Genomic DNA, 16,994 nt, shown 5'->3' on the forward strand with positions numbered 1-16,994 from the left:
GTTTTCCGTGTGTTTTAAAGTTATAGAGTTACCGTTACACCTACAGTCGAGTCGAGCAGAATAAACGCCTACTACGATATAAAAATACGGTAGGGTATATTAGAATTATCTCAACATAAATATTGCACTTGCCTACAATAGTTAATAACAATTCAATTTGAACTTGTACCAATCATTGGCTAGACTTAAACCCTAGAGTGAGTCGAAAGTGTTTCCTACTTAGATGATATCTAGATAGAAAGAGAAGGTGTTTTTTGTTTGGGTAGATAGATAGATAGATAGTTAGATAGATTCTACATAGATAGAGTAGACGTAGTTGGAGATAGACTGAAGGAGCGATTTGATTTGAATGGAGAAATGCCTTTAACTACTACATACAGATGACATTGATTTTTAGACTCAAATTCGTCTAAGAGTAAATTCTAACGCTGCTTGCTTAATGCGATTGTCAATCGATTTTTCATTTGTTAAATCTTTTAATTTTTTGGAAGTATTTCTTATTTCTGTCCCGATCTCCCGGTCTCTAAGACGACGTTGCGATCGCTGATGAGGCGGCTGTTGATGCTAATCCCGATGCCGTTCCTGTCGATGTCCCTGTCGATGTCCCTGTCCCAGTGACTGATCCTGTGATAATATTTGCTAGATTGCTCAGCTGCTGCTTTTGTTGCTGGTTTTTGGGCGACGGATCCGATTCCTGAACCCGATGCGTCTTCATATGAGCACTGCGACTCTTGACCTTATTGAAGACTCTGACAGAGGGAGAGAGAAAAAGTCAGCCATGAGAGCATGTGTATTGCGAGCATCGAGAGCTACGACCACTACCAGCTAGAATGCACACTAAGTGGATATTTTGGACACTTAGATATAATGAAGCACATAGAGTAGGCAGCGATTATCACAATTAACACAAGAGTATATGTAGTAGGGCATGCTTAGGTACGATAGATAGGGCGGATAGCATGCGGAGATATGGAGATATTCTTCTGTCACTTTCACTTCCTCTTACTTAGCCTTGTGTGGAGTTAAAATTTGCTTTGTTGTTATCAATAACCATGGAAAATAGAGAGTTCATGTTGATTGTTTTTAGGAACGAAACCGAAATCGAAACAAATAAAATTATTTAATAAATACATTTATACATATATTTGTAGGAAAAACAGAAGAGTTGAGAATTGAAAGTGGAGAGTTTGTTTGGTGTGCGCTTGAATGATGATAGCAGAAGTACACTAGACAGCCGCACTCGCCGCGGGTGGTGATCTCAATGCAACAAATTTGACCAAATTCCAGATATACCAGATGTACGTAAACCAATTTCGTAAACACTAGTAGTAGTAGTAGTAGTAGTGGATCAGAGATCACGTCCCAAGCGAGCGGTATACAATTTACAGAGGAAATGTAGCAATTGCTTAGAGGTGTCCCCAGTCCCAGAACAGCCCCGTGATTTGTTAGTTAGTATATTTACAAAAGATAAGATATCGAATGCAAGAGGCATTTAGCGCTGCTCTTAGGTACGTAATTGTATTGTACATATATCGAAACAATTGTACATCAAATCAGAGATCAGAGAACAGAGAACAGAGATCGAATCGAATGGAGTGGTGTGGAGAACGGAAGAGGGGGTAATACCGAAATGAAACGTAATGGAAGGGTGGAAACGAAAGAGTGAAAATTGCTTACTTACCGGGCGATTTGCCAGCGTCTGCCTGGCGTCTTTAGTCGCGCTGTTTGTGTGAACTTGTGGATCTGATATCAGTTCCGGTTACATCTATTTGCGAGCTGTGACTCCTCGCTTTAAAATTGCAATTTCGATTTATTGTTTGTATTCGTAATTTGAATTTTTGTTTGATCATGGAACAATACAATACAACAACAATAACAACAATTAATTAATCGCTTGATGAAAACTCTAACTAAATGGCAGAGAAGTCGGAAACTGACATACGATAGAATGGAACTCAAGGCTTCGTAATGTCTACAAACTCAAGGCCAAAAACTATACTCGTACGTAATCATAGATAGGGATAGATAGATAGATAGATAGAACGAGAGAGATTGAGTGAGTGACAGACAAAACGAACAATTGATGAACACAACAAAAGAAAAAGAGATCTTTCGAAACAATAAGAAGAAAGTTCAGTCAACTCAAAGTCTAATTAAAAACTCAAGATCTCGTTTACGTTTACGAATACTCGAGAGCTGGCATGGTAAATAATTTACGATATAGCGTGCTTTACGATCTCAACTCAAGTCAATACACGGGCACTCAAATCGCTTGCGGATTTCTGAATTTGTTCTATGGTTTTTCACTTGATTGTTTTTTGTTGGTTGGTTGGTTATACGAGTGTTTTTTGGTAGAAATTTCTTTGGGGGGGAATCTTACTTGCCGCACACCTTGCAGGGAAATTCCCCCTCCTTGACAGTGGGCGGGGCAGTGGCGTTCGTGTTGCCCGTTTCCACTTTGGAGGCTGTCAGAGTCGAGGAGGACGTGGCTGTCGTTGTGTTTGGGTTGCCACCGCCATTGATAGTGGCACTGTTGCCACTAAGATTCGTTGCATTTGCTGTTGCTGATGTTGCATTGCTTGATGGATTAGTGCTGCTGTTGGTGGTGAGGGGCGCGCATGCGTAGCTGTTGGAACTTTGTTGGTTGCTGTTTGTGGCATTATTTGCCGGGGCATGCTGCGTACTGTTGCTGCTGCTGTTGTTGCTGTTGCTGCTGTTGTTGTTGTTGCTGTTGCTGTTGTTGCTGCTGGCATTACGGCCAAAAGCGTGTATGCGAACATGGCCGTGCAGCGCCGCCTTCGAACTGAAGCTCTACATTTGGACGGGCGGGCGGAGGGGTTGATTTGGTTGATTTGATTTTGTACAGAGCATTATATACAGTATACAGAAAAGAAAGTAAACAGAAAGAGCCGGTGAGGTGAGGCGGGATGTTGTGTGTGTGTGTGTGTGTGTCTGTTACGGCTGTCATTCGGCTGGGTAAGGTCTCAAGAGGGGTGTGCTAGAGCTGGCGACATGCTGCAGCATTTAAGGCCTACAACTTACCGCTGAACAGTCGGCAATCTCGCAAACATAGGGCTTCTCCACGGCGGGCACGATGTGGGTCACTGGCTCCATCTTCAAGTGCGATACCTTATAGTCCACGCAGAGCTTCTTCCAGAAGTAATACATTTGCACACACTCCCCCGAGGACTTGGTGCGAAGCTGTACAAAGGAGGATGACAAAACGTTTGGGGAAAAGGCTTCCACAGCACTCACCTCGCTGGCAATCTTGCCAAAGTCCTTGCCGTGCTTCTCCAGACCACGCAGGAACTGCTCCAGCTCGAAGGCGGTCCACTTCATTTGAAATGCACTGGACTGCGTCTGGAGGAGGGTCAGCACCGCCGCCGCCGAATTGCCCTGCGACTTGAGCAGCGTGTGGAGGGCCACCTCCTCGGAATGACTGCCCATTGGCACGGCCGATGATTTGCTGAGATCTATGTAACGCATCAGGATTTTGTCGTCCTCCTGCACCTCGGGATTCCACATCATATCCGCACCCATGGGCTCACTGGCGGCCTCCTCCAACGGCTTGCAGCAGGGTATCTGTGCCTGATATGCCGAGCCGAGATTCACCTTCGACTCGTCCGAGAAGTCGACCAGGCCCACCGGGTCGCCAAAGTCATCTTCGAAGGCATCGAATATGCCCTGGCCCTGCTGCTTCCGCACAATGCAATACAGGCCTGTTCCCTTGCGGTCCGGATTGAGGATGGGGGCCGGCGTGTAGTGCGTGCGGGAGGGCTTGCGCAGCTTCGAGCGATGCGGCGACAGGGTGTGGAACTTGGAGAACTTCTGCGTCCCCTGGGGAGCGTTCGAGCGCAGGCGGCGCTTCAGTATGGAATTGGTTTGATTCGACAGCGGCTGCAGATTGGACACGCTGGGCGGGGTGGCAATTACCACAGGTGTGGGCACCGATGTGGCCAGTGCCGCCAGCAGGGACTTCCCATTGCCATTGCCATTAGTGGCAGAGGCCGTGTCTGTGGCGCCGCAGGGAAAGAGCAGGCTGGCATCGAGAGCGGTGCTCTGGCCTTGATTGGGATTCATCTGGCAGTCGGTGGTGAGCACTGCCGCATTGTTTGTGGTGGGTGTACCGCCGTACAGCAGGGGCTGGAGCAGGCTGTTGAGCGGCTGCAGGGTCATGGTGCTCTGACTGGTATCCAGGAACTGGCTCTGGCTGGTAACCGCCGCAAAGCCATGACCCCCCACCAGGGGCAGCATGAATTCTGTCTGCTGCTGGCCCCCCTGTGCCTGCATGGACACCGTTTGGCTCAGCGATTGCTGGGGGACCAGGATCTGCTGCGACTGCTGTTGCTGATCCTGTAGCTGCTGCAGTATCTGTTGCTGCTGCTGCTGTGGCTGCTCTTGCAGGTCCGACTCTTGCTGCTGATAGATGGCCGTGGTTTGCTGGAGTTGCTGCTCCATCGGCTGGGGCATAGTCGTTGCCTGGATCTGTCCCATCTGACGCTGCAGACCGAACTCGCGTGGCGAGGAGGAGAGCATCGGGTCCTCCGAGTTGTTCATCATCTGGGACTGCAGTCCCAGGCCCGGCAAGTAGTAGAGATCAATGATGTTCTCCCCCTGCTCCTCGCTGGTCAGCTGCAGCTGCATGTTCTCGTCGGGCAGCACTTCTCGGAGCACCTGCTTCACATCCTCCGCCGAGCCAATGCCGCTGGTGAAGAAGGACTCCGACAGCGGGGAGGTGGCATTGCGGGAATCATTGAGAAACTCCTGGTCCTCGTCGAGGAACGAGAGATTCGTTTCGGCAAACTCGCGCAGGTCGCACTCGGTGTCGTCTTCCGTGCCATTCAGCAAGTCCTCCACCTTGATGGAGGGATCGAAGCTGCTCTCCTCCAGCACCGACTTGAGCTTCAGGATCTTCTCGTTGTCGTTCTCGTTCAGCTGCTCGATGGGCTGGCCATCGTCCGTCTTGAAGTAGATGTGCGAGAAGTCCGTCTTGTCTCCGAAGAAGGTGTTGCTGGCGTCCACGAACTGGGCGGCCGCATCCTCAATGAAGGGCGACGACTGGGCCATGTTCTCGTGACTGGAGGGTGGCGTCGGATAGGCCAGCGGCGAGTGGAGTGGAGAGGGCAGGATGCTGCCGCGCATGCTGGCTATCGCCTGGATCTGGGAGCTGTTCTGCATGATGAGCTCCTTGGAATGGAATTGCTGGAAGGTGGGCAGCGGTGTCGTGGTGGTGGTGGTGTTGCCGGTGGTGCTGGTGTTATTGCTGCTGGAGGAGCCGTTGGCGGTGCCCGTGTCCGGCTCCAGCTTCACCAGCTGGGTGTGGACACTATCGCCGGCCTCGCTGAGCAGGGCAAAGTCCTCGGAATGTTCGCTCTTGATCTGAGCCACGTCCTCTTCGTCGTTCAGCAGCTCCATGGAGTCGACCGTCTGGAGCAGCATTTCCGTGTCGGAAACGTTGTACACCTCTGAGTCGTCGAACAGATCGGTGCCATCGCTGGTATAGGTAACGGTGTACACTCCGCCTCCTCCGCTCGTGATCACTCCCCCGGTCCCGCTGCCAACGTGCCCCTCCTGACTGGGGGCGATGTTCAGCGAGAGGGCCGTGTCATCGGCCAAGGAGATGCTGCCGCTCGAGCAGGATGTATTCACGCTGCTGCTGGTCTTCATCAGACTTCCCGTGAGGCTGGACAGGCTGCTCAGCTTGCTCTTGGTGGCCACCACCTGGACATCGGAAGGTATGATCACCGTGCGATTGTTGTTGGTGATGATCTGCCGGCCGATCGTCTGGAGATTGCTCCCCCCGATGGTGGTGAGCTCTGTGATAGCTCCCAGGCCCGATCCTGTGCCATTTTGGGTAGTCATCAGCACATTCGTGCCGCTGTGGGTTGTGTGCGACTGGGCCTTCTTGGAGGTGACGGCAATGCGAGTGCCGCGCTTCAGCAGCTCGATCAGGGTGGAGTCCTTGGGATCCGTGTTGGTGGCTGCGGATATGCCGCTAATGGTGCCGCCTGCCTTCAGAGCGGTCAGCGCACTCATCGTCGTGGTGGTGGGCACGTTGTTGGTGGTGATTGTGATCGTATTGGTGCCGCTGCCAAGACTGAGGGTCTTCGACTGCTTCTGGCCCCCACTGAAGATCTCGATGCTCTGGGGCAGCCCGATCTGCTGTATGCTAAGCCCGTTGCTGCTCTTGATTGTTGTGGCCGCCGGCAGCACCGCTGTGGTGGTGGCCGTGCTGGTGGAGAGCGTTTGGGTGAACGCACTAGAGCTGCTCTTCGGATTCAGGAAGCTCTCCAGGTCGCTGATCGATCGTCGAAGGGTGGTGGTGGTGCTGCTGCTGCTGTTGCTGCTGCTGTGCGGTGGTGCGGGTACCACGAAGGCGCCCTGCGGGAAGAGGCAAGAGTAGATGCGAATGTAATGCTGGATGGATGGATGATACTTTAATTTTTGATGATCAACCCACCTTGTTCATGTCCTTGCGCTTGCTGATGATCTTCTCCTCGATAAGGGCACGCACTCCGATGCTGGCCGTCTGCAGGGGGGGACCGCTGGAGTCCTTCTTCTCGCTGCGCTTCGTTTCCGGATCCTTCTTGAAGTAGCCGCCGTGCAGGCGCATGTGCCCATTGAGGGCGGGTATGTTTTTGAACTTACGGTGACAGAGATTGCACTCGACGGGCTTGTCGAGCTTCACGAGCAGGTGGGGATTGGCGGTGGCCACAAGTTGCTGCTGCTGGCCCACATCTTCCTCCTTGATTTCTACGGGGGAGTTCGATGAAGAAGCCACCAGATCGGTGCCATCTTCCACATGAAGCGTCACATTTTGGGCGCTGTTGAGCTGTGAATAAACGAGTATGGATGCTTTCAGCACTGCTTGGGGATTGATTGGGTATATTGATGTCCACCCACCAATTGCATGTTCCAGGTACGGGGCCTGGACGATGACGGGGCCGAGTTCGTGTTGATTTTGTAGGAGCTGACGCTGGTGGGCGAGGAGACGGTCACCTGGGCGCTCGTCTGCTTCGTCTGTTGCATGATCTTGCTGATGAGATCGAGCTGCTCCCGGGTCAGGCCCTCGCCCTCGAGGCTGATGCCATCGCTGAGCGTGATGGTGGGGGAGCTGGCTATCACGGTGCCATTGCCCACCGACGTCGCGATGGTCGACGGCGAGGACGACAGCGACGACGACGAGGCCGTGGAGGATCCATTGGAGGATGTGGAGGTGGTGGGCGACAACAGGGTCATGCCCGTCTTGATGGGCAAGTTCATGGCCTTGATCTGTTCGTCCGAGAGAGCGATACCCGTGGCGGCATCCACCAAGGAGCTGCCCGTGGAAATGTACGTTCGTATGCACGTGGCACCGTCCGGGGAGCTCGCATCCCCGCTGGCCGTAGACGGCGAGAGGCTCAGCGAACTGGTGGCCACTCCGACGCTGCTGCTAATGCTCGCCCCGCTGGAGCTGGCTGTGGGGGAGAGCGATTGACTGGTGGTGGGAGTGACTGCCCCCGCATGATGGTTCTCCGAGTGCCTGCGCAGGGAGCGAGCATCGCAGTAGGACTTGCCGCATCCATCCGCCTTACATTCGTAAGGCTTCTTGTTCCGATGAGTCATCATGTGTCCGTTTCTGTTTGGGGGGATTACGGCGTATGGGTTAGTGGATCAATGGATCATTGGATCAGCGTCATTTACTTACAAGTGATCTTGCCGCTTGAATGCCTTCGAGCAGAGCACACAAATATATTTCCGTTCGTCGCTGTGCGTCAGTTTGTGCTTGGCCAGCGCCGAGGCATTTCCAAAGATCTTGCAACAAATCTATAAAAAGTTCGAAAAGAGCCAAGTGAAATGTAATTAGCATTGCCTGAAGGCCTCTCTCTCCCCCCCTCTGTCTCTATCCACCTCCATTTCTAGGTAATTGAAATTGTTGCGGTGGCCATCACAGACCGCCAGACCACCAGTCCGCTTGCCGCTGACGCTATTTGAACATTTTAATGAGCCACATTGCGTATACGTTATGTTTCTGCGGCTGCCACAGCATACCCACCCTAATTACCACCCCGCGAAAATACCGAGAACACAACCAAAAGCCCAGCCACACGATACTCTAAACTATAGATACATGTGTCTGTGAGAGTATTCCTGCATCAGCACCAGGAGTGAAATTTCTGGCTGCTGCCATTTCCTGCTGCCTTCTGCCTTTTGCCTGCTGCCTGCTGCTGACCAAACATTTCCTCTGCAGTATCGTAAAACGCGTCATAAAATTGACTTCATACTCGTACTTCTCAACTAACAGACGCGCAGAAAGGAAAGACTTTAAATTGCAGCACTTTGAGCGGCTGTCAGTTTTATTGACAGACGTCGAAACGTGTTGAAATAGTCGTGCGAGGGGTGCTAGAGAGGTATTCTTTAGTTGGGGCCATAAGTGGTGGCTAGGAAATACTTAAGACAACTGCAGTGAAAGTGGAAGGTACTCCATAGCTTCTAGGGAAAGTGAAAGGAGATCCATAAACTGCTCTTTCCAGCATCACCAGTTTTCGTGCGAGGTCTGGTCAGGGAATATATTATTGCGCATACTCATTGATATATGCCGCTCTATTAGTATTACATAAACTAATGGAACAGCTCTTTATGGCAGCAGAACGTGTTGAAATCGTTTCGAGAGGGTAGCTAGAGAAATTCTCTAAGAATAATGCATCATTCGTAGCATTCATAAACAGATGGCACAGCCGATGGAGCACATGCAGCCCCCCCAACCAGATGGGCTCTACGCTCACTTAGCATTGCGTATAAACACGCCCGACTATGGCTATATAATTTTACTTCCAAGTGGATGTGACGCCTACATTTACGACTAGGAATACGAGTTCAGGTGCGAGTGCGAGTGCGGGTGCGGGTAGGGGTGCAAGTGCGGGTAGAGCACTTTTGAGAGCTGTGCGCGTTTCACCTGCCACTCGGCCGAGACGACCTTAATGTCTGTTTATAAATATGCCACGGCACGATATGGCATGGTACAGCACTCGGTGTCTGGCCGTCCTGACATGTTGGCATGGCTCAAAGTGACCGGCGATAAATTAGCGATTAGGCCGCATCGAAACCGAGCAACAAATTAGTTGGGGGATTCGCACACCCATACGCACCTGACACTGCTGTGGTCCGTGTCGCGTTGGCGAGGATAGCTTGGGGCGGTTCTTGCGCGGCGCTTCGATGCTGATGATGCCACCAATGCCAGGGGTATTAGTGCTTGCGGCTACTGTGCCTGCACCTCCCACTGACCCACTGTTGGCAGGAACATGTCTACCGTTGCTCTTGAAGGACAGGCTGTGCCCGCCGCCGGTGCTGCTGTTGCTGTCGTTACTGTTGCTGTTGCTGCTGCTGTTGCTGCTGTTACTGCTGCTGCCGATGCTGATGCTGCTGCCCACGGAGGAGGCGGTGCTGAAGTTGCTGCTGTTGCTGCAGTTGCTGTTGTTGTTGTGCTGATTGAGGAGACTGGATGCGCTGCTGGTGCTGCTGTTGCTCATAATCTGCGCCAGCGTCGTGACATTGGTGACCGTGTTGCTGCAGCTGCTGCTGCGGATCAGACAGTTCTTAATGTAGCTGGTATTTGTCTTGCTGTGACTGTGGCTGTGGCTCTGGCTCTGACTGCCACCGATTGTGGTTGTGTTCGTGGAGGTGCTGACGGACTGCACACTGCGCCTAGTTATAGTTATCTTGTTCGGATTATTCAGATGATTGCCATTAGCCGATTTCGTTGAGCTATTACTTAAAGTCGTGGCTGTGATTGTGTGGTTGTTCTTGAGAGCTAGACAGAGATACAGACACGTTAGTATGTGTCGATAGAAAATTGTGTTGTTTACTTACAGGCTGTCTGTATGCTGCCCAAGACATCTGCCAGCATTTCCGGATCCGGATACCCGATCGTCAAAGCATTCTCTAGTGCCGACGTTGAGGACGTGGCAAGCGTTGTAACGCCATTCCCCCCTGTTGATGTGGCAGATTTCGTGCTCGCTGTTGCTGTTGCTGCTGTTGCTGCCGATGTTGCTGCCTCCAAGGCGCTAGCATCTCTCAGTTGCAACGTTACGGATCCCTCAGAGCCCACAGAGGCGCTGCACATCAACACGCGCGGCGCGCTGCTGAGACTTGTCAAAGGCAGGTGTATGCTCTTTGGTACCTGTGGGGCAAGTCAAAGGCAGAACGGCATCTCAATGGCTGATAATTTATCCTCCTCTATCGTTCCTTATACTACATAAACTACATACATACATACATATATCATGTATGTGCTTGTGTCTGTTTCTGTTTCTGTGTGTGTGTGTGGAAGGGGTGAACAATAGAGACATGTATGTACATGTGTACACTCGAAAATGCTGCCAAAAGGCACGACAGCAGCAGCAGCGGCGGCGGCGGCAAACCGATGGCTGTCAGAGGAGATTAGTCGAGATTATTGATAATTCACAGCAACTGTCGCCTAATGGACGGCGTGTCGCATAATTAATTGAATTTAAATGCATTTCACTTCGAGTCCAACAACTGTTTCTCCTCCACCCGCACCCACACCCACACCCCGGGACCAGTAATCACGGAAGTTAAGTATTCGCCGTGTGGCCAGTGCTAGTGCCAGTGCCAGTGCCGTGCCGCAGTGGGACCTCGTCGTCCGCAGACAAACCCGCACTTGGCACTTACGGAACAATGTTGTTTGTATTTTTAGTCGGTCATATTTCTGCTATTCTTGGCAGAACCTCAACGTATGTATGTATGTATATTAATTTAAATGCAATAAAATTTCGTCCATTCATATGCACAGACCCTCTGCTGCCGCGAGTACACCATACACATGGGGTCTTTAAGGGGTTTTGGGTGGGCTCTGCCACTAGATGGGGCAATTAATGCTTTATAAACCGCAACCGATGCCCAATTAAAGTGGCCTGCAATTGCCCGTAACCACAAAACAAAAAGCAAATAAATAAAATAACAGCGCATAAATTTCCAAAAGTGCCCGCGACGCTGACCATAATGAAAACAAGGGGAAAACGAAAGCAGGAACGCCCTAATTTGTGTTCCGACTCTTTGGTATCTTGTAGGAAATGATACAATTCGAATTCAAGGGAACAGCAGATACACAATTCTCGTATACCCTGTTTCCCTGCGAGTACCTCGCACCAGGGAGAGGCAGAGATGCAGAGACGAAAACGAAGACATTCGCATAAATTAGTTTCGGCCAAATAAAATTTCTCGTAGAATAAATAAACAAGAGTTTTATTATTGTTTAAGTTCTGGGGAAACAAAAACACATCCAGCTAAATGAGTATGTTCTCTGCTCAATGAACTGGACCGTGCTGAAAGTAAGAGTGGAGCCACAAGTGGCGCAGGGAATCATCTCTGTGCCCGCCTCTGATCTGTGTAAAAGTTCTTTTGAACGGAAAATGTTTATTTGAATGTGCCAGCAATGGGCTATGAAATATATATGGCTAAATCGAATAAGTGCTATACGTAGAAGTAAATTAGATTAATGTGGAACAAGTGTTGTGATAACCTTGTCGAACACCGAAATACTCGGAAAAGTCTTACTGATTCCCAAAGAAGTTGTTCTTTAATTCAATTTTCCTTCAAGCCATATCTTTGAATAAACACAAATTAAATTCACTCTAAATCAATTCTGGCATCAAGTAATTACATATATGATGCTGCTCCATTTCACAAGACGGAAGATTTATGTATGCCAAGTGATAGAATATCCCATCGTCTGGCAGGGCGCGGGCACGGGCTCGGGCACGGGCACGGCAGGGCTGTCAAGTCTCAGAGGAAAGTGTGAGCGGGTTGTGGGACGCCGTATCCTGTTACGACAGACGGCCCACACCAATTGCCCATACTCCGGCGTGTACCTGGCCTGGACTCTTAGGTGTTTGTATATTTATACGACGTGATTCACGTGCCAATCAAATGTCAATGTCACTCCAAAAAACAACCAAAAGCCGACGCGTTGATGTTGGGCGTCAAAAAAAAGCACACAGAAGACAGCATGAATCCATAGAGGAACCCGGCTCCCCATGAGAACTTTAACGCTGCCAAAATCATATTTCCTCTACCGCCAGACTCCGTCGGGTGCGGATTCTGATGGGTGAACATGGATGTGGATGTGGCTGTGGATGTTCGTGTGAATGGGGATGTGGAGGTGGACATTGGACTGATTTGAATTTGGCAAGGTCTTGGCCCAAACTCCCAGATACATATTTATATTAATGAAAATTTTAAGCTGATGTCAGTGGAAAATTGAATACGCTAGGTGGTAATTTGTCATCGGGTTTTCTCTTTTCCCTGTTCTTTCCTCATCGTGTGTGTGTTGTTGTTGCTTTTGCCGTTGCTTATTAGTAAAATGAGCTGAAACACATGTTCGGGAAGCTGAACACGGGCATACACAAGGGCTGACAGAGCAGAGCGCCTTTGTCGTCGTCGTCATCAACAACAGATTCATCATCTGGTAAATCGGTCATCGTGCCCGAAATCTCTTCGCTGGCCGTATTTCAATTTGCAATTTTGTTTATGATTAAGCTTGCGGTGCTGCTTGAATGGTATTGGCTGCCGTTCAACACGTCGTATGCGTGATATTCCATACGATTAACATGTTTCCCGAGATGCTATTCGAAGTATTTTACGACACCAGCAAGGTGACGATGTATGTTTATGTAGCGAATGGAATTTAATTATTGGTTTAATATTTATGGGCTGACAGCGGAGTGTAGCTAAACCCTAAACCGAAGCCCAATCACAGAAATAAACTCATTGCTAGTGGTATTTTTTTTGCATTAAAATATTGGCTATCTAAATAATTGTATAGCATTTGGGAAATGATGTATGCACAAGTGATGCTGTAAAATACCAACCAACATATAAAACAGAATTATTGCATAAATATTTATGTGGGGAGGAAGGGAATTTAACAGTATTTTCAGGATAATTTATGGAAATGAAATGCTAAAATACCAACTGGTACAGCAAACTAATTAGTGAAAAAATATTCAAGGGAGGAATGAAAAGGACGAGGAGGAGGTGGGGTAACGTTCTACTGTTGACCTAAATTGAACAATTTATATTGCCCTTATAGGGATTAAAATGAGAACTCAAAGTCCAACTCAGCGAAATATATACATAAATATCGCACCAACTGACGCAGCAAGAGCACGAAGGAATATTCAATTTTGAGAAGTTTGGAAAGCAATTCGGGAACACTGTATATTTAATTGGTAATAATCCACAAGTTTGATTTGGTCAGTGCTATAAATATTCGAAACGTTTCGAATTGTCGGATAAAATGTGGCATGAGCCATAAATTAATTTTCCATTAGATTGGCTGCACACAATACTTGTTTCTCTTGGTGCCTGTTGCAGAGGTTAATATGATTTAGCCTCAAATTGTAAAGAAGAAAGATGTGCCACAAAAAGATGGAATATAAGTTCCATTCCGACTATTCAATATTCCAATCGAAACCCTAATCGTATGGCACTACCGAACCAAGAGATCCCATAATCGGCTTTCATTGTAGTATTTCCTGTCTTTGTTTTGATTTGATGTTTGGGGGGAAGTCCCGTACTTACCGTATTTATGGCTGCCATCGTCGCAATTGACGCCGTTGATGATTTTCTTGTTGTTCTGGTTGTTGTTGATGGTGGTGCTTGTACTTGTTGTAGTTGTTGTTGTTGTTGTAGTTGTGGTGGTAGTGGTGGTGGTGATGATGGGGATACAAAATCAAAAATCTGAAAAAAGTTTTGGTATGATAGAACATATTCGAATTGGTTGTTGCGTTTCCTCTTTTGCTTTTGCTTTTCTTTCGTGTCTTTTCTCTTTTTCTTTTTTTGGTGACATACAAAACAAAAAGGCAAAAGATCAACCAAAAATCAGATACAAAAGATAACAAATTTATGCATAAAAATGTGCGCATACAAATTAGTGAAATAAAGAGCACAAACACATGCACACTTGCACGGGTACACAGATACAGGCATGCATGTAGGAGATAGATGCAGGAACACAATCAAAAAGAATGAGATACAAGCTCGTTGATGTCGATTGGCTGCTTGAGGGGATGCTGGGGACTTAAGGAGGGGCGATGGCGATTAGTCTGGTTTTTTTGGCTGAGCAATGTGATGACTGATTGACTGCCTGGCTGACTGGCTGACTGACTGACCAAGTGTACGACTGATTAGCCAGATTAGCAGCCCATAAAAAATGACATTGAAAATAAAATTCGGATTTTTGTCTATTTTTTAAAAAGTTAAAGATCTTTGGGATCTCTGTTCTTGCCACACTGACAATTTGAATTATTCTGTGCACTCGCACTCGCACTCGCTTCTCTTGCATTTCTCGCGAGTTTTCCTCTATCGACATCGCTGTCTGTTTCCATTTCTTTATATCTAATACGAGTGTATCTACTCGTACCAACATACATATACCTATACATATGTATGTATATTATTTTCCGATGTCGTTGGCGTTGTCGTTGTCTGTTTCTGTGTGCCTGTGTCTCTGCGCTGTCTCTTGTAATTTTATTTCGGTACACAATAGTCTTTGTCAGTCAGCATGCATGCTTATTTTTGTTTTAGTTATTTAATTACATTTTTCTATAGTTTTATTTTTAATTTAATTCATGTTTCTTCTGCTCCTACCCACCCCTCCCCGACAGCGCTTGGCAAAACATGCGCTGAAAATGCCACAAAAAGCTGTACGAAAAGATTGGCAAAAATGACAAATCTTTTATTGAGAAAATGCATCCGTTGAATGCTCTTTTTCTTCTGTACAGGGATGATATAAATTCTTGTAAATGTATATATGATATTTGTAACAATTATATTCGCATTTATATATATACTTTATGGGAACTCAATTTCAGATTCAAAATATTTCCAAAAATCATTTTAAATTAAATTCCAGTAAAAGTAGATTTATATGTATTTATGTACAGATACTATATACGACTTTTAATGAATTAGAAAGTAGTTCAAAATACTCCTATAATGGTACTTAATGAAAAAATCAGGATACACCCGACCATCTATAGAGTATTACAAAAACGATTGCGAAATCAAAAACAGAAACAGCAACAGCAAAAGAGACAGAGACACATGAGCGTCGCCAAAGCATCGGGCTAAGAAAGACGCAGTTGGCCAAGGGAACTTTTCTGCTTCTAGTTGTAGTTGTACCAGGGGGGGCAACGGAACGCGGAGCGCCACACGCTCGTACACATGTTGTTAGACATCACACACACACAAACACACACGATGAGTACGGGCATATGGGTAGAGAGACCTAGAGAGCCCGCGACGGGAGGGGGGGAGAAGATTGTACTCAAAACGCAACAGGCAGAGGGGCTGCCACATGCATCAGATGCCATGCCTCCTGCATTTTCATTTGCATTTGGTTTTGGTTTTCCTCTGGGTTTTTTGGATATTTGCAAGGAACTTCGGCAGCGACTGGCAGAGGCAGAGGCAAAGGCAAAGGCATATGTGATGGCCAAGTCAAAGTATCCCAGTATCTTGGCGATTTTTAATTAGAAATATGTACATATGAGCGAAGTGTGCAAATTGTGCATTGCATTGCACAGTGGTACACTGGCACAGTGTGTCACACTGGGTCGCCGTCGTCGTCTGTGCTGGTGCTGGTGGCGGTGCCGGTGCCGCCATCGTCTGCTTCTGGCCGAGCCGATTGTATGAGGCGTAAGCGTGCGGAATGTTGTCGAGCGCGACGACAATTTGTTTCAGAAAATGTTTGGCAAGGCGCCCACTAAAACACACTAATGAAGAAAGCCAAAGCGCGATACGGCCAAAACAGCAGGAGCGGCAACACCGCAAGAAAAGCACAAGAACAACGACACGGAGACAATAAACAGAGAGAGAGAGAGAGAGAGCGGAGAAGACAATGCCAGCAGCCGCGGTGGACGGAGCGGAGAATTCCATGAAAACCTCAAGGAAAACAGGAAGGAATGGCTGCGTTTTTGGGTAACCGAAGCTCTAGATACCCTCGCCGATCGATTTGTTTTGGAAAATACTCTTCCATCTAGTGTTTCGATTGTGAGCAAAGATATTAAGCAAAAGACTTGTATCCATATGATGAAATCGTCCACCTCAAGGGTATCCCCATAAACTTTATAAGTAGGTATCCATATCTCTATTATTTTCATAGCCAATTTGTATGCCCCATCTTCTTGTTTATGTTGTTGATATTCGCTTTTCTAATTTTCTCGATTATTTTCTGCGCGCTTGTGTGTGTGTTTCCCACACACTCGACTGGCGGTTGATTACGAGAACAAGAAGGATCAAACGCGTTGCGTATACGCCCCGCTGGCCATGTCAACAGCAGCGTCCAAACACGAAACATTCTCATAAAAATACCATTAATAACTATGCGCGATATGAGACAGCAAACATACTTATAAATATTTTCAATGTTAGGCCACAGACTAAAAATAATCTGGTGTAAAATATTAAAGAGAGATTGGAAGCGGCAGGCCTCTGCCAAGGTGAGCAGCAGGAGAAGGAGGATGGAAGGAGGGAATGGAGGATGAGGCGGAGTGTGTTAGATATATCATATCAAAATCCAATTAAAATCTTTCGCACGCTTCGAAAATAAACAGCCCCTCATTCACTGTATTTTATTATCGCGTATCCGCATCTAAATATTGTATATATATAATCACGAGTATCTATATGGATTTGGATACTAGAATTAATGCGGTTGTTTGTTTGCGTACGGTATAGGTTCTGCCCGCCTGATCTGTCGCTCGATAAACAGCATCCGCGCGAGTGGACATGAATAGAGGACGGACGGACCGCTGCCAGAGGCAGAGACCCCATGGCTACTCGAATCCGGCGAATACTTCAAATCTTCAGCTTCAGTGCCAATTAAACAGCTGCACGCTGATCGCCTGCTAATTACCTCACGTGTGGCGGGGAGATCTGGGAGGCTGTGATTTACATTTCCATTTAATTATCGAACACTTTGCCTAATGAGAGCG

The 16,994-nt window shown here is 47.8% G+C and overlaps 1 protein-coding gene across 4 annotated transcripts; it reads right to left on the bottom strand.

Annotated features, from left to right (window-relative positions):
• Positions 1-280: 280 nt before the first annotated feature.
• On the bottom strand, positions 281-13,672 carry LOC6595205 (serine-rich adhesin for platelets). Of its 4 annotated transcripts, XR_003409403.1 has the most exons (11): positions 13,582-13,662; positions 9,850-10,159; positions 9,129-9,790; positions 7,688-7,806; positions 6,904-7,618; positions 6,461-6,832; positions 3,256-6,381; positions 3,043-3,201; positions 2,381-2,811; positions 1,682-1,789; positions 695-749 (listed from the first exon to the last, which is right to left on the bottom strand). XR_003409403.1 is itself a non-coding variant. In XM_026994681.1 (10 exons), exons 1-10 carry the CDS (start codon positions 13,597-13,599, stop codon positions 524-526), a joined length of 6,138 nt encoding a protein of 2,045 aa, XP_026850482.1. In that variant the 5' UTR covers positions 13,600-13,672; the 3' UTR covers positions 281-523. The 4 variants fall into 4 exon arrangements, 3 of the variants coding, with proteins under 3 accessions (XP_026850482.1, XP_026850481.1, XP_026850480.1); XM_026994681.1 differs by lacking the exon at positions 1,682-1,789 and having other exon boundaries at positions 281-749; positions 13,582-13,672; XM_026994680.1 differs by lacking the exon at positions 695-749 and having other exon boundaries at positions 1,502-1,789; positions 2,392-2,811.
• Positions 13,673-16,994: the final 3,322 nt, after the last annotated feature.

Source organism: Drosophila persimilis, unplaced genomic scaffold (assembly GCF_003286085.1).
Source record: "Drosophila persimilis strain 14011-0111.01,24,50 unplaced genomic scaffold, DperRS2 tig00000000-arrow-pilon, whole genome shotgun sequence".
Taxonomy (NCBI): domain Eukaryota; kingdom Metazoa; phylum Arthropoda; class Insecta; order Diptera; family Drosophilidae; genus Drosophila; species Drosophila persimilis.

What these genes read in the sequence shown, in the direction of transcription:
- LOC6595205 (XM_026994681.1), bottom strand. An exon ending in TTCAAGCGGCAAGATCACTT is followed by an intron (nt 7,619 to 7,687) that starts GTAAGTAAATGA and finishes CCCCCCAAACAG; the next exon opens with AAACGGACACATGATGACTC. An exon ending in GTACCTGGAACATGCAATTG is followed by an intron (nt 6,833 to 6,903) that starts GTGGGTGGACAT and finishes GTTTATTCACAG; the next exon opens with CTCAACAGCGCCCAAAATGT.